The sequence below is a fragment of the Macaca mulatta genome, chromosome 3, assembly GCF_049350105.2.
Source record: "Macaca mulatta isolate MMU2019108-1 chromosome 3, T2T-MMU8v2.0, whole genome shotgun sequence".
In the NCBI taxonomy this organism is placed as follows: Eukaryota; Metazoa; Chordata; class Mammalia; order Primates; family Cercopithecidae; genus Macaca; species Macaca mulatta.
Genome location: NC_133408.1, coordinates 115728628 through 115752401, shown reverse-complemented (window position 1 = coordinate 115752401; position 23774 = coordinate 115728628). Strand labels below are relative to the sequence as shown.

Sequence of the window (23774 nt, the reverse complement as noted above, 5' to 3'; positions counted from 1 at the left end):
AAAAACACACACAGAAAAAACAAATGCTCATGAGGATGCAGAGAAAAGGGAAGTCTTATACACTGTTTGTGGTAATATAAATTCCTACAGCCATTATGAAAAATATTATGGAAGTTTCTCAAAAAAATAAAAATAGAACTACCATATGATCCAGCAATCCCACTACTAGGTATTTATCTAAAGGAAGGGACATTAGTATATTAAAGGGATACGCATGCCCCTATGCTGATTGCATCACTATTCACAATAGCAAACATATGGAATCAACATAAATATCCATAAATAGATGAAGAGATAAGGAAAATGTGGTATACACACAATGCAACAATAATCAGTCATAAAATAAAGAATGAAATCCTTCCATTTGCATCAACATGGATGAACCTGTAGGATATTACGTTAAGCAAAGTAAATCAGGCACAGAAAGATAAATATGTCATGTTCTCACTCAAATGCAGGGACTTAAAAATAAGTTCATAGGTCTAGAGAGTAGAATTGTGGTTATGAGAGACTGGGAAGGGTAGGGGGACAGGAGGATAGGGAGAGGTTAACTAACAGATACAAAATTATAGCAAGATAGGAGGAATGAGTTCTGTTCTACTGTTCTATAGTGCTATGTGGTGAATACAGTTAACAATCATTTACTGTATATTTTTTCAAAGCTAGAAAAGGATTTTGAGTGTTCCCAATACAAATAAGTGATAAATGTTTGAGGTGATTGATATGCTAATTACTCTGATTTGATCATTACACACTTAATATTTGTATCAAAATATCACTCCATAACCAATAAATATGTACAATTTTTACATGTCAGCTAAAAATAAAAGGGAATAAAGGTGAATTTTGTTAGCCATTAAAGCAGTTTGAACTTATCCTACCCATCCTCTTTTCCATCCCTCAGGAGTAGGGGACATATATGTAATATTATGGCCTGGGAGTCAGGAGTGAGGATGAGGATGAAAGTGTGAGTCTGGTTTGTAGTCATCAGTCCGCGCTAATCTATAACCTTCATTGAGCTGTAGTCAATAACCTCCATTGAGCTGTAGTCATTCCATTAATTCCATTAATTCTTGAGCTTTGGGCTTTGGCCTCTGTTCCCAAGATTTGCTAGGGAATATCCATAGGCTCATTTTAGGCTTCTGATGTCATGGCCACATATTACTACAACACCCTTTCTGGTTCTGTCAGCCACCACTGCACTCTTCTCAGGAACTCTGCTTTGTTTTTCTCAGACTACCCTGTAGTTGTGGGACACTGTATCCTCATCGTACCAGTGCCCCTTGGCTCAATGGCTTGGATGCTACCCTCAGTCATTTCTGCTCTAATGCTTAGGCTCGTGGATGGGTGTAGGACAAATCAATTGGAAAGGAAGTGTGCTGGGCTCTTCTCAAAGATTCATTGCTTTGGGTTAGATGTCCTACTTTTTTCAGTCTTTTTTACTTTTTGAACCAGACAAAGTAGTCTTACACCACCTCACATTCTTGCCTACTCTATGGTTCCTGCAAAATACACTCCAGCCCCTAAGACCAACACTGTGCTACTTAAGATGTAAGACCAGCTTTCGAAACAGCATCCTCACTTACTCCTGGCCAAAAAACTGTAGCAAAATCAAGTTTCTTTTAAATTAAAACTATGTTGGCTTTCGGACTTTTGTCTCTGCTATTACTTAGAAATGCTTATTTTAAAACTAAAGACTGAACCACATCTTCTCTGTTCTAGATAAATTTGTCCTTACCCCCAAAGTAATGCATACCACTAGATTTATAAGAGGAAAGCCTCGAGGCAACAAGAATGGATAATGGGAAAGATACACCAAATCTTAAATCTCTAAAATGTACCCTGAAGTAAAAGTAGGGATGAATGGCATTTATTCTGTGCCTAGTATGTGCTGAGTGAATAGAATTGTATGGGTAAACAGCAGATACACTTTGACCTTCAGGTACTGTCAAATGCTGAGAGGTATAGACACATACTACAAGTAAGAGGATAACAAGGTAAAATGTGAGACATGCTGGAGGAAAGGTGTAAACACATTATAATTGGAGAATGGATGAGGGCACTGTAAAGTTAGCCGAGAGAAAGGACAAGAGAGAGAGAGACCCGAGGTCAGGCAAGTAAATTTATTAACCTGCCAGACTGCTTCACCACAGTCAGAGGAGGTAGCCCTGAGCTTACAAAGTGAGGGATTTATATGGGGGAGAGAGACCCTGGGGTTGTTTGTCGGTTAACCTTACCACATATCATCTCATGACCAGCTTACAATATAGGAATTTACAAGAGGATATAACTTAGGTTTCTCCATGTTTCTCGTGACCTCCCGATGCCGCCTGTAGGGCTGTAAGCAAGTCTGGTGACCTTGCTGTAGCGCCTGGATAGGGGTCCAGGAATGCAGCTGCAGAGTATTCCCGGTAAGGGTCAACTGCATTGGGTTGGGGTGGGGGAGGTCTGGGGCAGCTTGTCCCTAACATTCCAGGCTTTTAATAGGTAATAGAAGAGGGGTGCCGTTGTCATCTGGCTGCTTCTTGCTGGATAGGGGCAATGGTTGTGGGGAGAGGCTGGGTAGTAGGGACTGCAGTTCCTGGAGCTGTTGGTATTTTTGGAGTAGCATCATATCTTGTACTGTTCCATTGGTGAAGGTTCTAACATGGTCCTGTAAAAACTGGATGAGGAGATGTAAGAGACATGGGCCAAGTGCTAAACGGAAGAAGAGGGTAATGGCAGGGCCTAGGAAGGGCAGTAGCCAGGGTGCTCAGGAGTTACGAAATCACTGGGGCTAGGAATTTGAAAGGCGCTGCCTGATTTCAGAAGATTTTTTTTTTTTTTAGATGGAGTCTTGCTCTGTCGCCCAGGCTGGAGTGCAGTGCGCGATCTCTGCTCACTGCAAGCTCCACCTCCTGGGTTCATGCTACATGCCATTCTCGTGCCTCAGCTTCCTGAATAGCTGGGACTACAGGCGGCCACCACCACGCCTGGCTAATTTTTTGTATTTTTAGTAGAGAGTTTCACCATGGGGTTTCACCGTGTTAGCCAAGATGGTCTCAATCTCCTGACCTCATGATCCGCCCACCTCGGCCTCCCAAAGATCTGGGATTACAGGCGTGAGCCACTGTGCCTGGCCAGAAGCTTTCTCACTTATTCGTCAAGCAGCATCTTGTACTAGTCCTGACTGGTTAGTATAGAAACAGCACTCTTCTCCTAAAAAGATGCACAGTCTGCCTTTCTTGGCAGTGAGGAGATCTAAACCTCAATGGTTTTGAAGTGTCACTGCTGCTTAAAGAGTCTAATTGGAATTGGAGAGCAAGTCTATTTGGGATTGGAAACCCTTTCGTGGGGTTTTGCGAGGGCCTGGTTGGCTTGTTAGTGGAGGAGATGGCGGATGAGGGAGAGTGTTGGGAGGTATTCACCTAGCTGAGAGTTAGAAGGGGGCCTGTTTTGTAAGAGGAAAGGGAGTCCGTACATTAACTCAAATGGACTGGGGAAGCAGGGTGCTTTTTGACTGGCTCTAATGCTGGCCAGTGCTATGAGCAAAAGGGAGGTCCATGGTTTTTGGACTTCAAGAGTGAGTTTGAGTAACTGAGCTGTAAGGATCCCATTTGCCCTTTTGACTTTTCCGGATGACTGGGGCCAGTATGGGATATGGAGACACCACTGGACGCCAAGGGACTGAGAAAACTGTTGAGTGATTTGGGAGATTAAGCTAGGGGACACTGTGTGATTGTATGGAGCAAGGGAGACCAAATCTAGGGATGATTTCTATTACAAGAATTTGGGAGACTTCTGTGACCTTTTCTGAAGAGGTAGGAAATGCTTCTACCCACCAAGAGAAGGTGTCTATAAGAGTAAGACTAAATTTTGTCCTCTTGACGGGATGCATGTGGGTGAAGTCCTCCCCTGGGAGTGTTCTTCTGAGCTGATGTGTAGGGATGGAGGGAGAGTGGAGGGCCTTGGGAGGAAGTAACAGAGCATATACAACAGCTTGAGGTTATGTTTCTTAGTGAGGTGAATCGATGGGGGAAGGAGAAATAGGGCAAAGGAGTAGGTATGGGGGTGCACATTGATATGGAAGGATTGGTGAGGAGATGTCAGAATTTCTTTGGTTTGCTCTTGGGGGAGGACGAGCTTTTGATTTTTGACTATCCAGTCCCCTTGAAAGGAGGCTCCTTGCTGTAGCAGCGAAGCTTTCTTGGTGGGAGAGTTGTTGGGTTGGGTTGCTGGGGTAACGAGGAGGAGGGGGCAAAGGCAGAAGATAGGGAGCCTCCTTTAGCTGCCTCATCAGCCTTTCTGGTCCCTCTTGAGATTTCATCCAATCCTGTTTGATGTCCTCAACAGTGTATAACTCCTGCTTTAGCTGGGAGGTGTGCGGCCTGAAGGAGTTGGTAAATAAGGGGGCCATTAGTGATAGGGGTTCCTTTGGCAGTAAGGAATCCTCTCTCTTGCCAGATAACAGCATGGGAACGAGGAATGTGATAGGTATATTTGGAGTCTGTATAAATGTTGACTCGTTTGCCTCTGGAAAGGGTTAGGACCCTGGTGAGATCTATGAGTTCTGCTTTTTGCGAGGAGGATCCTGAGGGTAGGGGCTTGGCTTCAATTACTTGGTCAAGGGAAGCAACTGCATATCCAGCAATTTGGGGGGAGCCACTGGGCCCGGAAGAGGAGCCATCTATGAACAGTTAGTCATCGGGGTTAGTAAGAGACTCAGAGGAAATGCTTGGGAAATGTGGCTGTACGTGGTCCAGGATATCGGTGCAAGAATGAGTAGGAGGGGAAGAGGATATGGGGACTAAGGATGATGGGTTGAGGGGAGCACTTCTGGCAAGACTGAATTTGGGATATTTAATAAAGAGGGCCTGAAGTAATTTAATCCTGGAAGGAGGAAGGGAGCTTAATGCTCGGGAGGAGAGGAGATCTTGTAGATTATGAGAACTGTGGACGGTGGTATTCTGGCTGAAAGTTAGTTTCCTGCTTTCTAGAGCTAAGCTGGCCACCGCTTCTAGTGCTTTAAGGCAGGTTGGCCACCCTTTGACTGTGTTATCTAGTTGTTTAGAGAGGTAAGCTACAGGGGCAAAGGAAGGAGGATTTCCTTTCTGTTGTCCTAAGACACCGAGGGCTATTCCTCAGCTTTCAGCAGTTATGGAGAGTGAAAGGTTGGGAGATATCAAGTAAGGACGGAGCTGACGCAGTGACAAGAGCAGTTTGGAGTTTGTGGAAGCTGGGGAGTATGTTATGTGAGGGGTTTAGGGGTTCATTGAGAGAGCCTTTGGCCGCTTCATAGAGGGGATGAGCTAGGAGGGCAAAGTTGGAAATCCATATTCTAAAGAAGCCTGCTAGCCCTAGGAAGGAAGGGATTTCCCTTTTGTAGGAGGGTGGGGGTCGATTTTCTTTTAATGCTGCCCCGGCTGGAGTCATAGCCTGGGCCCCAGGGGAAAGTTGAATTCCTAAGTAGGTCACCATAGAGGTGGAGACTTGGGCCTTGGAGGGGGAGACCCTATACCCTTTGAGAGGAAGAAAGTTTAAGAGAGTAGCGGCCATGTGAGTTTGAGAGTCTTTTAGAGAGGGGCTGCAAAGAAGAAGATCATCCATGTATTGAAGAAGACGACTGGGAGACAGGTTTAAGGAAGTGAGGTCTCTGGCTAGAGCTTGTCTGAAGAAGTGAGGGCTATCCCTGAAGCCCTGAGGGAGGACAGTCCATGTGAGTTGTAGTGACTGGAGGGTGACAGGGTCAGTCCAGGTGAAAGCAAATAGGTTTTGGGAATCAGGGTGTAGGGAAATGGTAAAGAAGGCATCCTTCAGGTCAGTTTTGGTGTAGTGGGTGGTGTTGGCGGGGACGAGAGAGAGAAGTGTATAGGGGTTAGGGACTATGGGATGAATAGGGAGGACAGCCTGAATGATGGCTCGGAGGTCGTGAACAAGTCGGTATGAGCCATCAGACTTTTTAACAGGGAGGAAGGCGTGTTATATGGAGAGTGTGTTGGTCTAAGAAGACTGCGTGAGCAGAGCTTGTTTATGATGGGCTGTAGGCCCTTTTGGTGGGTTAGAGAGATGGGATACTGAGGAACGTTGGGAAATTTGGAGGGGTCTTTTAACTGGATTTTGATAGGGTCATGGTGAGCCGCTATGGAAGGGTTAATGAGAGAGGCAGGAAGTGGGTACTGGGGAGAGGGGTCAGGAGCTGGACTAGCGGAGAGGAGCAGGAGGGGCCTCTGGTTGAGGGGGGCAAGAAAAGGTGATAGTAGCTTTGACTTTGGCTGAAAGGTCTCAGTCTAGAATGGGGGTGGGGCAACGAAGCATGACAAGGAAAGAGTGTGAGAAAACAGCATCAAACAGGAAACAAGTAAGAGGTGTGGTGGCAAGTGGACGTGAGATGAGTCTGTCAACACCCACAACTGAGACTTGAGAGGGATGAGTGGGTCCTGAGAACTCAGGCAAAGCTGAGTAGGTGGTCCCACTATCAATGAAAAAAGAGATCGGCTTACCTGCTACTAGTAGAGTTACCCTGGGCTCTGATGCAGTGATGGCAGTGGGAGCTGGGCGCCAGGGGCCAGGGACCCTGGGCCTCATCAGTCTTCAGTGGCTAGGCCAAGGAGCTGTGGGAGTGCAAGCAATTCTTCACTTTCTGTCTTGTTGAAGGATTGGTGGCTCTGAGAAGCAGGCTTGTCTATCCATCTGTTGAGAGGACAGTCAGACTTCCAGTGGCCTGTCTACTGGCAGACTGGGCAAGGGCTCTTCAGCACTCATTGGTTGGGACATCCCTGCATCCAGTGGCCTTCTTTGCCGCACTTAAAACAAGGCCCAGGAGGGTTGCTGCTATCGGGTCTTTTGTGCCCTTGGGTACTATGGCTAGGCTGACGGATAGCCACTGCTAGAAGCTGGTATTTAGCACGATCTCTTTGGGCTTTATCTAATTTATTTTGCTCATCCTGTTATTAAAGACTTTGAAAGCCAGGTTAAGGAGGTCTTGTTGTGGGGTTTGAGGACCATCTTAAGCCTTTTTAAGTTTGTGGCAGATGTCGGAGGCAGACTGGAAAATAAAATGAGCTTTAAGAACAACAGTTCCTTCTCAGGAGGCGGGTTCGATGTGGGTATATTTTTGGAGAGCCTCTGTAAGGCGGGAAAGGGATTGGGCAGGATTTTCATCTGCCTTTTGGGAAATTACTTTAAGTTTTTCAAAATTTACAGCCCATGGGCAGCTTTGTTAAGGCCTGCAATGAGGCAAGTAATCATATGGCTACAGTATGCTCGGCCAGGGTCTGTGGGTTGGTATTCCCAGGAAGGCTTTTCCTGGGGAACAGCAGCAGCTCCTACGGGCTTAGTAGGATCCTGCCGATGAAGATCATCGGCATATGCCTGTGCTGCGAACCACACTCTTTCCTTCTCTTCTGGAAGGAGGGTAGAAGAAAGGATAAAGTAGAGAGCATGCCAAGTGAGTTCATAAGATTGAGTAAGATATTTAAACTCTTTGATATAAGTATCGGGATCGGAGAAGGACCCAAGACATTCTTCAATCTGTATGAGATCGTAGAAGGAGAAAGGGACGTGGACATGGACGATGCCCTCGGCTCCTGCTACTTCCCGGAGAGGAAGCAAGGGAGCTGGTTGCTGAGCACGTTGGGCCTGAGAGCGGGTGAGGGGCGGAGGCAGAGAAGACTCAGAGTCAGAAGCAGGCTGGTTGGAGAGAGCAGGGGAGAGGGGTAGAGCCGGAGAATGGACATGCAGTGGAGGATCATGATGCTGTCGGGGAGGGAGAAAATCCATGGGGTTAAAGGAAGAAGAGTCATTGGCTGGGGCTGTGGGTGGGGTGGCAGGAGATCAATCAGGATTTGAGCTGGCAAGTAGGATTTGGAAACTAGAGCAGGACTGGCAGAGAGAAGGGTGGTTACGGAGAATGAAGAAAGCCTGAACATAAGGAATCTCAGACCATTTATCATTGCGACGGCAAAAGTTGTCTAAGTCTTTAAGTATATTGAAATAGAAAGCGCCGTTTTTGGGCCATTGGGATCCATTGTCCAATTGGTATTGAGGCCATGCGGTAGTGCAGTAAAAGATAAGCCTGTTAGAACGGATCTCTGAATGGAGGCCGAGAGCCTTGCGATTGCAGGAGACACCCAAGGGGGGTGGTCTTGGGAGGGGTAGACAGAGAGACTCCCATAGTGAATGAAGGAGGTGGGGGTAGAGGAAGAAGAGACCACCAATGACAAGGACGAGAGAGGGCGGCCCCTGTCTCATGGGCCTTGTCCGGAATAGAGGAGGTAGCCACCGAGTCAGGCGTCCCTGAAATGGAGGAACCAGAGGCCTGGAGGCCAGAGGAAGCCCTTGGCCCAGCGCTGGGTCTTTTGGGAGTGAAGAGGCGGTCAAGGCTTCCGGGTAATAGGCAAAAGTCTCTCTTACTCACCCCAAGCAGAGGATCTGATGGTGGATGAGGTCACCAACAGTGGGGGAGTCTGAGAGATCCTTCGGGTCTTCAGCGGGTTCAGGAAGGGGAGATTGGCTGGGTAAGGGATGATAGGAGAGAGAGAGGTCGAGAAAGAGAGGGAGTCCTCTAAGGCCGTCCGGCCAGAGCCTATTCCCTCCCTGAGTTTTGGCACCAAAACGTAAGATTAGCCAAGAGAAAGGATGAGAGAGAGACCCAGGGTCAGGCAAGTAAGCTTATTATCCTGCCGAGCTGCTCCACCAGTCAGAGGAAGCAGCACTGAGCTTACAGAATGAGGGATTTATATGGGGGAGAGAGACCCTGGGGTTGTTTGTCAGTTAACATTACCACATATCTCGTGACCAGGTTACAATATAGGAATGTACAAGAGGATGTAACTTAGGTTTCTCCATGTTTCTCATGACCTCCCCCATGCCGCCTGGAGGGCTGTAAGCAAGTCTGGTGACCTTGCTATAGCGCCTAGATAAGGGTCCAGGAATGCAGCTGCAGAGTATTCCCGGTAAGGGTCAACTGCATTGGGGTGGAGGTGGGGGTCTGGGGCAGCTTGTCCCTAACATTCCAGGCTTTTAATAGGTAATAGAAGAGGGGCACCATTGTCATCTGGCTGCTTCTTGCTGGATAGGGATGATGGTTGAGGGAAGAGGAGCAGGCACTATGAAAGACAACTCTTAAGATATTACAATTTGTGCTTTAATACTCAGCCATGGTTTCACATTAGAATCATTTGGAAAAGTTTTTTTAAATGCTGGTAACTGACTTGACTCCTGAAGATTCTGAGTTTAAAGTTTTGGAATTTGGTGTTGGGACTTCTTAAGATTCCTTCCCTCCGGGATACCATAATATAATGTACATTGAATGTTGAAAATCACTTCAAGAAAATGTCTAAAGGTGCTGGACAATTCAGGGTCGTATTGTTACCAGTGGAAGGTATCCGAATTACCAGTGGCAAACCCATATGGGTCTGTAGCAACCTCAATTTTTACCTCCTCAGAAGAAAGAATTCGACTGAGGGACATAAGGCAGAGAAAGAGACCAAGACAAGTTTCAGAGCAGGAGTGGAAGTTTATTTTTAAAGGCCTTAGAACAGGAAGGAAAGGAAAGGAACATATGCTTGGAAGAGACCCAAGCAGGCACCAAGGTCAAGTGTGGTGTTTCCTTTGATCCTAGGACTTTATAGATTCCTTTCCCATGATTCTTCCCTTAGGGTGGGCTGCCCGCATGTACAGTGCCCTCCTTACCCTTGGGAGGTGGGCACATGCAGTGTGTCTAGGAAGTCATACACACGCCCACCTGAGGCTTTTTTCCTTTTTCCAGTGGTGTGTCCCCAGAAGGTCATACTCCACCATGTTGTCTCTTCATGCATATCCCCAAGAAGTTGCTTCTTCCTGACGTCTGTGTTCAATTAAGTGCAATAGGTGTGGACCATCAGGAAATGGCCTCCCTGACGTCTGTGTTCACTTTAGTGCAACAGGTGTGGACCATCAGGAAATGCCCTCTTTCTGGTGCCAGCTGCCAATTTATCACTTTTAGAGAGGCAATGTGATCATTGCTGAACCATCAACTGACATTCCTAGTGGTTCAGGGAGGGCCCTCTCCTGCTCCACTCATGCCTGCGTAACTACCTGTAACAATACGCATGAAGAAGTAGTAATTCTTGATGATTGAGCAGTTGAGTCACCAACTTAGGTGGCTGGCAGAAATGCTTTTTGTTAAAGTATGACTATAAGCTTTTTTTTTTTTTTTTTTTTTTTCTGGTTTGGCAAACACTTTGACTAGTAAGAGAATATAATTTCACCTGTACTCACTGATGCTATGCAAAGATCCCTCCCAAAACTATTCATCTGGTCCTGGTGAGTGGCATCACTACCAGCAATCAAGCTAGAATTGTCCAAGTCATTTTCCTTTTCCCTGTCCCTCCACTGCACAGCCAAATGGCATTATTGATCAATCCTATAGGCTTAGATGTTCTAAATATTTATTTCTCCTCCCTCTGTCACCACTGATGTTCCCTAATTCAAATGTAGTTGCTCCCTTTCTGGTCACCAAGCCTTCAGTGGCCCTGCACACCACTCCATTCATCTTGCGTCCTTCATTCAGAGGTAGTTTGAAAAACACACACAATATATTTCAATACATATGTCACTGAAGGATATTGAGTTGTGTGGGCTTTGAGGAAACAGCAAAATAGACATAAAGAAACATTTGTTTATTCAAACAAGTTAAGTCATATTTTAAACTTTTAAAATAAAAAAGGTTCCTGGAGTTATCTCACAAATCATCATTTTTAAACTATACTTAGAGAACCTCTGGGCTAAAGATACATCTTAATGAATTTCTATATTTGGGTAACTAGATCTAAGGGAAAGCTAAACACAGGAAAGACTAAGCCAATAGATGCCAGGAAGAGGAAGTCTGGCCTCATGTTCTCCTTTAATGAAATTTTAGATGTATTTAGAATAATAACTTAGAAAAGGACGAAAGAGTAGCAAGCTTATTATGCTGAATTCTTTGCTCATGTTGAGTCAACATCACATAGGCTGTTTGGGGTGCTCCTTTAAACACAGCCTCTGAAATCTTGCTTTTTCTCAAGGGCACCATTGAGCATTGTTTTATTTTTGCCCTTATTTTCTGTCCTCAAATGATGTCTGGCTGCACTTATTAACTCACCACATAGTTTAAAGAAATTTTAGAAACCTCTGGTTTTCGAGACCAATAATTGGACTCCCCTCCCCAAGTGTGGTTGTTTCTATAAATATCACTTACTTGCTCTTATTTCTTGTAACTAGTGGACCAGACTAACTGCCAGTAACAGATTGTACTTATAGTCTTATTTCTTCCTTTTCCAATTGTGCAGAATAATTTTATTTTTCTTTAATAGTTTGTATATTAAGAGTTAATTATAGTTTCACAAACTTCTGCTAGAGGATGTTCCTATACAACATGTCCATCAGCTTTCTGCCAGAATTTAAGTGGATTTCATTCCAAATTATTTACAAATGGATAATTTCATATTTACAGGGCTTTTTTTTAACATTACTTCCCTAAAGAAATATAATATTTAGTGTTGAGTTGTTAAATGCCTTGGGATCTTAAATGGTGAAATAGTTGCCCCTGAAACTGTTTGCTTTACAATTTTCAGTGTCTAGCACACTTAAATCAAGTCAATGAATGGTTTTTAAATTAAATTCTTTTAAAGCATTATACATAAAATAACTTAGATTATAGTGAAAACTTTTTGTTGTAGTAATAGGTATTTACCTATCACATTTATTCAGACTTTTTTTAAGTTTATGAAGGAATTTATTTTTTAAGCCTACTCCCTGGAGGAAACAGAGTAAGTTGAATTATAGAAGAGAGCTTTTTTCAAGCATGGTGCCAACTGAATACAAAGTTTCCTTGTGCCAGAGTGGTGAAGTAGTCATAACTAACTACCTCTGAATAGAGTAAGTGTTGGGCAGTACGATTTATTAATAAAACTACACACACTTCTTTCAGCACAGTAGAGCTCTGTTAAAATGAGATATCCTAAACACATTGTCCACACATGGTAGAATATAAATTTTCATATTTGATGAAATACTAAAATTGTGTTTTTAAAGCAAGTTTTAATGTGCTGCTGCCACCACTGAATGAACATTTAATTAGATTAAATAAAAACGGTGTTATCAGGCTGGCACAGTGGCTCACGCCTGTAATCCCAGCACTTTGGGAGGCCAAGGCAGGTGGATCACTTGAGCCCAGGACATCGAGACCAGCCTGGGCAACATGGTAAAACCCCATCTCTACCAAAAAAAAAAAAAAAAAAAAAAAAAAAGTTCACAGCTGTAGTCCCAACTACTCAGAAGGCTGAGGCAGGAGGATTGCTTGAACCTGGAGGCAGAAACTACAGTGAGCTGAGGCTGCACCACTGCACTCCAGCCTAGGTGACAGAGCCAGACTCTGTCTCAAATAAAAAGCAAGAGAGAGAGAGAGAAAGAAAAAAAAACAGTGTTTTAATTAATAATGACTTGTTAGGCAATCTGACTTTTAGCCATTTACAATTAAAGTTATTATTTTATTAAATTTTTTACCTCAACCATTGAAAATAAGTCTACTAAGTAGGAAAATATGTTACTTGTATGTAAATGGTGGCATAAAATAAGGTGAAAATAAAAAAGAGAACTCAAGTCATTCATTTTCATGCTGAATAAGAAGTTTTCTGTAACCACTTTGCTTAGTAATTTAGTCACCTTTGAGGTAAAAAGAAAACTTCACTTTTAAAGTTTTACTATTTTTGTGAGTATTTCGTAGATATGGTTTTACTATTTTAAAGTAAAGTAACTTAGAGAAACTGTGGTCTCTAAGCAATGGTAAGAAATATTTCTATAACTAAATTTACCTCTGAATTGATATGCACATAAAACTCCCAACTCACAGTAATATCATAGAAAATATTCTGGGATCCATAAAATATTGTAGAATCCTATGTTAAATGTTAAATAATAATTATGTTTGTAAAATTATTAAGTTTACATTCACTTTAAAACACATTTTACCAAGCTCCCATAATGTTTTACATATGCTAATAAAATTTACTATGATTTTATATAATCTCATTGAAGTAGATGAGAGGTCACTTATACAACTAAGGTAATAAAAATATAAACATCTGTTAAATGATTATACAACTACAAAGTAAGTTAGTTGTGAAACCTTGCTAATAAATCTGAAAAATTCTAGAGAGCTAAATTCTGATCTACTTCTTATCTTTCACTTTAATGTAAAATATAATTATTAGAAGTCTGTATTCTCAAACTTGCAGAGAAAATAATTGCTCGCAAAATATCATGGAATAAGATTGGAAGACGAATCTGAGCAAAACACTAGTTTGTATTTCATGGTGTGTGTGTGTGTATACGTGTGTGTGTGTGTGTGTGTGTATCACATTTTCTTTATCCACTCATTGATTGATGGGCATTTGAGCTGGTCCCATATTCTTGCAATTGTAAATTGTGCTGCTATAAACATGTGTGTGCAAGTATCTTTTTTATATAATGACTTCTTTTATTCTGGGTAGATACCTATTAGTGGAATTGCTGGGTCAAACAGTAGATCTACTTTTAGTTTGTTAAGGAATCTCCACGCTGTTTTCCATAGTGGTCGTTACTACTTTACATTCCCACCAACAGTATAAAAGCGTTCCCTTTTCACCACGCCCACACCAACATCTATTATTTTTTATTTTTTCATTATGACCATTCTTGCAGGAGTGAGGTGGTATTGTCTTGTGGTTTTGATTTGCATTTCTCTGATAATTAGTGAAGTTGAGCATTTTTTCATGTTTGTTGCCATTTGTGTATCTTCTTTTAAGAACTGTCTATTCATGTCCTTAGCCCACTTTTTGATGGGATTGTTTCTTGCTGATGTGTTTGAGTTCTTTGTAGTTCTTGATATTAGTCCTTTGTCAAATGCATAGTTTCCTAATATTTTCTCCCATTCTGTGGGTTGTATGTTGACTCTTGATTCTTTCTTTTGCTGTGAAGAAGCTTTTTAGTGTAATTAAGTACCATCTATTTACCTTTGTTTTTGTTGCATTTGCTTTGGGTTCATGAAGTCTTTGCCTAAGCCAATGTCTAGAAAGGTTTTTCCAATGTTATTTTCTAGAATCTTTATGGTTTCAGGTCTTAGATTTAGGTCTATTCGCCCATAAAGAGGAATGAAATAATGGCATTCACAGCACCCTGGATAGAATTGGAGACTATTATTCTAAGTGAAGTAACTCAAGAATGGAAAACCAAACATATGTTCTCACTGATACGTGGGAGCTAAGATATAAGGATGCAAAGGCATAAGAATAATACATTGGACACTGGGGACTCAGGGGAAAGGATGAGGGATGGTAAGGGATAAAAGACTGCACATTGGGTACACTGTACACTGCTCGGGTGATGGGAGCACCAAAATCTCAGAAATCACCACTAAAGAACTTATTCATCTAAATAAATACCACCTGTTCCCAAAAAATCTATTGAAATTAAAAATTTAAAACAAAAACAAAGATACATGTAGGAAAAAATATTCTGATTTATAGGGTCAATGTTTCTCTGTCATGAGTCAAGTATAAGTAAAATGTTTTCAAAACAAAAACACTAGTTTGTGCTAAACAGAAAAGTCTGCTGAGTTGCATTGGATAATTAGATGTTACAGATTCCCTATCGTGCACAACAAGTGTGGTGTGCTCAGAGTACATCATACCTGGTGTGCACTGGTTGAATACTAGAATCACCTGGGGAGCTTTTAATAAACACAGCTGCCCAGAACACACCTGAGATTTCCTAAAGATAGAACTCACATCTTTGTATTTTTAAAAATTACCTTGCTACTCCATTATCTGATTTTAATGGTCAATGGCTAAGAGCTGACTGATCAGTGGGAGTCCTTTATTTTCACTCTTTCTAACTGCTAACTTTGTCATGGTATTCAAATGACCTCCACATGTGAGCCTCATATTCCAATGCCCAAATGTAGAAAAGAGGTTAAAAAGAAACAGTAGAAGTGCACTATTCTTTTAGAAATAATTTAAAGTTTTACTATTTTTGTGAGTATTTCCTAGATATGGTTTTACTATACTTTGACCTTTGACCATGCCCTTTGACCATACAAAATAACTGCATTCAATTCTTGAGAGAAAAAGATTGCTAGACATAGTCCTTTTGATTTTATTTCTTATAAAGTTTTGCATTCCTAAAATGTGTGTTTTATTCTTAAGGAAGACTGTGGACTAGGTAATCAGGAATGTTAAGCAGCAGTCATAGAGACTGTTGCAAGCCCACTTTGTTCAGAATGGTGCTTCCAGTATCTACAAGAGAGGCTGCCCCATTTTAGTCACTCAGTAAACCATTTTTTGAGTGAAGAAATGACTCTGGGCTGGAAATGGAATCAGAGAAAAGAGTCCATTTCTCTGAATGTTTTCTTGTGCTATTTCTAATTTATTTACTCTTTTGAAAATTTGCAAACACACTATCAAATACCCAGAGAATGGCAGCCTAGCTCCATTTCCCTCACACTTAACCACAACTCTACATGGCTGACTAGATGAAATGTGTGTGGGAATGTTGTGAAAACTAAGCACAGTGCAAATGTATTAGCCAATTTTTCTACCTGTCCATCTCTCCTTGCTAGTTTTTTCTTATTTATCTGTGTGTCCCCAGCATAATAAGCACCTAGAAATGTATGTGACATAAAAACAAACAAAAAAATCACTGACTTAGATACAGTAAACATTGAAGGCTTTCTTTCTGCATATGCATGCCCTCTGAATCTCTTAAAACTGTTTATCTTTTTTTTTGTGCAAACACAGAGACAGAGCTTGTGTTTTTGTTTCTACTTTAACGTAATTATATTATTCTATGTCTTTATTGTATTCTTGATGATATACCTTCACTAATTTTCTACATCAGTATTTAAACATTTTCCTTAATTTTTAACTACTGAAGAGGAGTAGACAGCATTCATGCAATGACATTTATTTAGCCATCCTCTTATTGATGGCCATTTGTTTTGTTTCTTATCTGGGGAAGTCGGTAGAGCATGAGACTCTTAATCTCAGGGTGCTGGGTTTGAGCCCCACGTTGGGCACCAGATATCATGGGAACCCACCACCAATATTTCAAAGTAGGTTATTTCTATTTTTCATAAGTGTCGGCCTGCTGAGAAATAAAGAGAAAGAGTACAAAGAGAGGAATTTTACAGCTGGGCCTCCGAGGGTGACATCACATATCAGTAGGACCATGATGCCCACCTGAGCCTTAAAGCCAGCAAGTTTTATTAAGGATTTCAAAAGGGGAGGGTGTGCAAGAACAGAGAGTAGGTCACAAAGCTCACATGCTTCAAAGGACAGAAAGGAAACAAAGATCACATGCTTCTGAGGAAACAAAACAAAAGGCAAAACAGAACTACTGATAAGGGTCTGTGTTCAGCTGTGCACGTTTTGTCTTGATAAACATCTTAAACAGCAGAAAACAGTGTTCGAGAGCAGAGAACCAGTCTGACCAAAAATTTGCCAGGCTGGAATTTCCCAATCCTAGTAAGCCTGAGGATAGTTCAGGAGACCAGGGCATACTTCAGTCCTTATCTCAACCACATAAGATAGACACTCCCAGAGTGGCCATTTATAGACCCCTCCCCCCAGGAGGAACCCTTTCCTAGGGTCTTAATATTTATATTCCTTGCTAGGAAAAGAATTTAACGATATCTCTCCTACTTGCAGGTCCGTTTATAGGCTCTCTGCAAGAAGGAAAATATTGCTCTTTTTGCCTGACCCTGCAGGCAGTCAGACCTTATGGTTGTCTTCCATTGTTCCCTAAAAATTGCTGTTATTCTGTTCTTTTTCAAGCTGCACTGATTTCATATTGTTCAAACACACATGTTTTACAATCAATTTGTACAGTTAACACAACTATAGTGGTCCAGAGGTGACGTACATCTTCAGCTTACGAAGATAACAGGATTAAGAGATTAAGACAGGCATAAGAAATTATAAGAGTATTATTTGGGAAGTGATAAATGTCCATGAAATCTTCACATTTATGTTTCTCTGCTGTGGTTCCAGTCGGTCCCTCCGTTCGGGGTCCCTGACTTCCTGCAACAGTTTCTTTTGTTTTTATATCTCATGTTTGAATATTTCTGTATTATAGATTCCTATAAATTGAATTTCTTGACATTAAAAGCACATTTATTTATTTACTTATTTATCTGAGACAGAGTCTCGCTCTGTCCCCCAGGTTAGAGTGCAGTGGCGTGATCTCATGAATGGTTCAAGCCATTCTTCTGCCTCAGCCTTCTGAGTACCTGGGACTACAGGAACCTGCCACCACACCTGGCTAATTTTTTGTATTTTTAGTAGAGACAGGGTTTCACCATGTTAGCCAGGATGGTCTCGATCTCCTGACCTTGTGATCTGCCCACCTTGGCCTCCCAAAGTGCTGGGATTACAGGCATGAACCACTGCACCCGGCCTTAAATTTTTTTATAATGATGCCAAACTACCCTTAAAAAACCTGTGTCAGTTTATACCACCCAAATAGTGGATGATAATGCCCATTCCCACAGCCCCTCCAGTTCTGGTTGTTATTCAACTTCTCTTTCTTTCTTTTGGTAAACAATGTTAATGGAGGATATAATTTTTTATTATTATTTTCCATTTGTATCTGTATACCTTCTGGACACTATACTAAAATCTACAATCTAAAATATATAGTAGTTTAATCTAAATGGTAGCTAATATAATTGCTACAATATATCACCTGGTTATTCTGTTTCTACTTTTTCATGTTTTGATGTTAAAGTTTAATTTTAACAGTTAAGTATCAAATTTTCCCTATGTATCACAATTTATATGACTATTATCCTATTCTTGAACAATTAATGCCTTTCCACGGCCTCACCAATATAGTCACATAGCAATGAGCACCCTTATATGTGTGTTTTTTTCTCCTTTTATGAATTATTTCTTAAAGTAAGTGCTAGATAGTGATATTACTGGGACAGTATCAATCTTTTTATTGCTCTTGATAAGAATTGTTAAATTGCTTTACATATATTAATTATCTTGATTTAGCCATTCCACAATGTATACATATATCAAAACATCATGTTATACACAATAAATATATACAATATGTATTTGTCAATTTAAAAACATGAATAGTTTTACAAAAGTGTTATATTAATTTTATGATCATCAAGAGAATCTTAACAGATTCTTGACTTCTTTTCTGAAGTGTGATATATTTATTATTTCAAATTTTATCCATATGTTTACTTTTATAAATTGTAATTTATAGATTATATACACAGAGAAAGGTGATATATATATTATATTTTCCATGCTTAAAAACTGCTTACTTTGTAATGCTAACTGAAAGCAGCGGAATGCAGAGTGAAGTATAACAATTATGTATACACCTTAACAACAGGTCATTTAATTTTCCTTTTTCTTTCCTAATTAATCAAAGTATTACACTGAGGCTAAATGTCTTCCTCATATTCTTAGGGTCAACAGATCTCTCTCTTTCTTTTAGAAAATTTATCAGTGGTGTGGTTCCTCATGCAACAAATATGAACGTCTGAAGGCAAACCAGGTAGCTACTGGCATTCGTTACAATGAAAGGAAAGGAAGGTCTGAACTAATTGTCGTGGAAGAAGGAAGTGAACCCTCAGAACTTATAAAGGTATTGTGATTCCTGTTGTTTGTTAAAGGGTTACCTCTCCAACTCTGTGTGTGTGTGTGTGTGTGTGTGTGTGTGTGTGTGTGTGTGTATAAGGCGGCAGGGTGGTGAAGAAGGGGAAAGAGATTCAACACAGTTTTCAATAGTGAGCCTAGCTACAATTAGCAAGAGGAAACAACAGGGTTATCTAAGTGATGGAGCTGGGAAAACAGAAAGTCATGACTTTCTCTCACTGTTGGTGTCACTATCAAAGGAAACTCTGGTCCTATCTTCTATAGTATATGAGGAGAAACAAATGAGTGGCACTTCTGAAATTGACTATAAGAATGTATTTTGGAAGGAAGACAATATTAATAGTTCTTTCGTCTATTCTTCTGGGCTTCTCAGGGTTTTACTGTTTGTTTGTTTGTTCGTTCGTTTGTTTGATTTTGAGACGGAGTCTCGCTCTGTTGCCCAGGCTGGAGTGCAGTGATGCAATCTCTTCTCACTGCAAGCTCCGCCTCCTGGGTTCACACCATTCTCCTGCCTCAGTTTCCCAAGTAGCTGGGACTACAGGTGCCCACCACCACACCCAGCTAATTATTTGTATTTTTGGCAGACAGGGCTTCACAGTGTTAGCCAGGATGGTCTCGAACTCCTGACCTCATGATCTGCTTACCTCAGCCTCCCAAAGTGCTGGGATTACAGGCATAAGCCACTGCGCCCAGCCTTCTCAGGGTTTTTTTCAAACACGGCGGTTTTCTTCAATTTTAAAATTAATAGTTGCAGGTTGAGTATCCCTTTTCCAAAGTGTATGGGACCAGAAGTGTTTCAGGGTTTGAATTTCCAGCAGTTTGGAAATATTTGTATATACAAAATGTTACATCTTGGGGAGGGGAGTCAAATCTACACATGAAATTCATTTATGTTTCATATACACCTTACATGCACAGCCTAAAGATAAATTTATACAATATTTTAAATAATTTTGCTCATGAAACAAAATGTGTGTTAAGTACTTGTGGGTGGAATTTCCACTCGTAGCATAACATCAGGACTCAAAAAGTTTCAGACTTTGGAATATTTCTAATTTCAGATGTTTAGATTAGGGATGCTAAACCTGTATTTCATTAAAAGAATTAAATAAAATATTACACCAAGAGATTAAACATGCTAGTATTTAAAATATTTCAATCATTTTAAGCTAAGAATTACAGGCAATACATGTATGATTTTAGTGTAGTTCTTAAATTAATGTGAAAATTAAGGATTCTTGGCTCTATAGACCTACATCATTTACTTAACCATTATATGAATCTTAAGCATTTGGTTGTGACCAATCTTTGTCTTTTAAGAATATTGCAGTGACTACCTAAGTGTATATATTGTATATATTCCCTTGAATAATATTATCAGTTAAGGAGCATAACTATACTGAGATGTCTTGATACGTATTCACAAATTAATTTCCATTTGTTCACACAACAAATATATTTATTGTACTCCTGCGATATGCCAGGCGCTAAATGTTTGCACCAGTTGCTACTTCCTTGTATGAGCACTGTGTTCCATCGTGACTTTACAGAGCCCTGTCAAAATCTATTGATACAATACCTTTTAGAAACTTCTGCATTTAATAGCAGTAAGTGGTATCTCTGAGTTTTCATTTCTCTGATTTCCTGGAATATTATATACATTTTCCTCCAGTAATTTTAGATTTGCATTTAAATCTATCTAAAGGCTATCTCATAAACATATTTTTAATATTTTTGATTTACAGAAATTTAGTGCAGTAGAGTTACATGGTCCAGTGATAACCTAAAAATCCAGTGATCAGAAATTATATGAAATAACTTTATATATTGTAATGTCTTTAAACGTTATTGCTTTAATAACATCCAGACACAGACTTTCATATTAACGATGTTTTGGAAATAATTTTAATTCAGTGGGGAAAATTCTCATGGTATAATGCTAGGAGAAAAGGCAGAATATAAAATTTTATATGCAATATTATACTAATGTATAATATGTGTATATAGCTCTGTATTCATACATACGCATATAACTAGAAAAATATTCTAAAATATTACCGGTATTACATCTTGGGATGTGGCTGCTTATTATCTTCTTCATTTGTCTTTGTTATAATTAACATATATGATTCATTTTATAATCAGAAAGAAAAGCCATTTAAAAAATTAAGATAAAATTAGGGATGGTTTTACTGGATTTTCACTGGTTAGAATAACATAGCTAATAAATCAGACTTTGAAAAGTATTCAAAACAAATTCTTGATCTTTTAAGTCCTCTGTTCTAGAGATGGGATCAACCATGTAAGTCTTCTAACTTGGCATATTTGGAAGCAAAAATCTATAAATAAGATGTATTTCTAGTTGACTGTAACCCCTTATCTCGATAGCTATGCTTGGATAGAAGCAGACTCAGGAACAGGACTCGCCCTGAGAAGTGATAAGAAGAGTGTTACTTTAACTATCAGACATCACTGATGCTTCTCCAGGGTCACCCTTGGCCCAAACCAAGTCTCCTAACTACTCATTGTCTCTGATTCCTCATTTGCAAAGTGAAGGGTTAGACAAAATGGCTTCTCCGGTCCCTTTAGGTTCTAATGATCTATGATTCTACCTTACCTCTTGGGCAGCAGCTGTGTTTAATTACCACTCATTTTTCACTTGTAGTCTGTTCCAGGAAGTGATGCTGCTGTGGCTGAGGGGCTTTGCTGTGCATGTACATATTTGGTGTCCTTGCTTATTGGATTTCATTCAACGTTTTGGAAAAGAAAGTGTAAACAGTCAATTAATACATTACACTGTAAAATTAAAATAAGAAAATGCAAATGAAGAAAAACTGTGCAAAAATATAATTTAGCTTTTAAATATTAGTGATAGAATAAAGAGATATAATGCTTAAGATAAAATGTCGCGTCTGTGTTTCCAAGACTTTTCCGTTTGGTTTTTAGAAAAATCCTACAAAGCACCCACTTTGTTTTCTTTCAATACATTCAGTGTCTATACTACATTTTATCTGACTGCTTTCACCCACACAATGAACTGAGATGAATTTACAGTGAAAACCTTTATTAGATAGGGGAAAAAAAACATTCATTGGGCTTTTTGTTTTTGGAAATGTAGTTTCGTAGTCTGATTACAAGAAAGAGTAATTATTTGATTTATTACGTGAGCACCTATAACAAACTTGTTTGACTTCTAGGCTTTCTTAGTGTTGTAATGATAAGGATAGAATACAAAAAGCTCATGAACTTGGTTGGGAAGAATTACAACTTTATTTTCACTAACCTCTTAACTGAAATATGGCCTTTCCTCCAACTGTGAAAGTAATAAGCAAATGTGAGTAGCAGGAACAGTACTGTGACTTTTCAGATCACATTATAGCTATTGTACACAACCTGAAAATATCATTTTTGCTCATTGCTACTTGGTAATTATTATTGTTATTAGATCTTCTGCTCACTAGTATTTAATGAGTTACTGAAACGCTCATATATTACTTTACCAAACTTTAAAATATATATATTTTGATATTTTAAGAGTTGCATTTCAATGTAATTTATTTCCATTATAATACTTTGTATCTTGTTTTATGCATTTAGCAAATATTTTTCTTAGAAGGGAACTAATAGGTTTCAGAAGTGTTCCAAATCAGTCTATAGCATGCACGCACACATGCACACACACACATACACATACACACACACACATAGAGTATCCTCGTTTAAGATTAAAAAATGTCATTCCTTTTTCTGAGACTCTAGTACAACTGTTGATTTTACTAGAGATGGAGTCTGAAAATCTAAAAAATTTTCAAATATCTTTTAAATTTGACCTTTTATTTATTTATTTATTTATTTTTTGAGCCAGAGTCTTGCACTGCCACCGGGTCTAGAGTGCAGTGGTACGGTCTCAGCTCACTGCAGCCTCCACCTCCCGGCTTCAAGCGATTCTCCTGCCTCAGCCTCCCAAGGAGCTGGGATTACAGGTGACCACCACCACACCCAGCTAATTTTTTGCATTTTTAGTAGAGACAGGGTTTCACTATGTTGGCCAGGCTGGTCTCAAACTCCTGACCTCGTGATCTGCCAGCCTCGACCTCCCAAAGTGCTGAAATTACAGGCATGAGCCACTGCGCCCAGCCTAAATTTGACCTTTTAAATGATTCATTTCTAATGAGGTTCTTTTAAAATTATTAACTTTAAAAACTTTGAAAGCCTCTCTATGTGAAAGTAATGCCTTGAAAGCAAGCATATTTTAATCAATTAAATGAGCCTGTTTTCATTAGTCTGTATTCAGTGCTGAATTTTTTGAACTTGTCTAACACATTAAAGTGCTCAACACTGAAACTCAAACTTTTCTGAGAGTCTTTTGAAAAATTTGTCTTTAGTTTGAAGTATTTCAGCTATTGATCACACTATTTTCACACAGTTTTTATATGGCTTATCTCCAGGGTGACCACAAATTTATCCTCCAAAGCAAAGCACGTTGTAGAGTAAAAGGGGGCACTGAGGAGACAGAACACAACCATCATTAACAAGACTGTCTGGGGAAACAGAATGTGTGCTCACTCTCCTTTCTGCATCTTTAGTACTTTTAAAAGCCTATGTGCCTACATAGGAAGACAATCCTATATGTGGAAAAATCTAAACTCTGTAACTAAAGTCAGATTTTACTGTGAGCTTGTTTTTGCTGCAAATGTATTTACCATAAATGACTGCACATAAATTATGTAAAGTTTATTTCACCATCTTTCTTCTTTTCATATTTAAAATAATCAGTGAATGTGAAGAAAATTTAAATATTTCACTAGCCTTAAGGTCCCAAACTTTATTCCTTGATTAATCATTTTGTAAACATTAGGAGGAAAGCAAAAAAGAAAAAAGAAAATAAACGAAAAATAACCCAAGGAAAAAAATATATATATGTTTTATAGACGTTCATTAAGAAAAAAAACCAGCATCCCATAGATATAAAAAGAATGAAGATGAAGAAGGGGCAAGTTGTTTGAAACAACAACAATTTTTTTTTATTCTGGAAAGACTTTTTAAATATAGTTTAATGAATTTGTTAAGCCTATAATCATTGTAAATGCTGGTGGTGAAATACTGGCAGTAAAAATA

General features: G+C 39.9%; 1 protein-coding gene across 1 annotated transcript in view; it reads left to right on the top strand.

Annotated features, from left to right (window-relative positions):
* Positions 1–23774, top strand: part of SCIN (scinderin) — an 85192-nt gene that overhangs the window by 16557 nt on the left and 44861 nt on the right. Inside the window, exon 4 of the mRNA XM_001082780.5 lies at positions 18496–18645. Within this exon, the coding sequence (XP_001082780.1) occupies positions 18496–18645 (150 nt within the window). The remainder of the gene's footprint in view (positions 1–18495; positions 18646–23774) is intronic.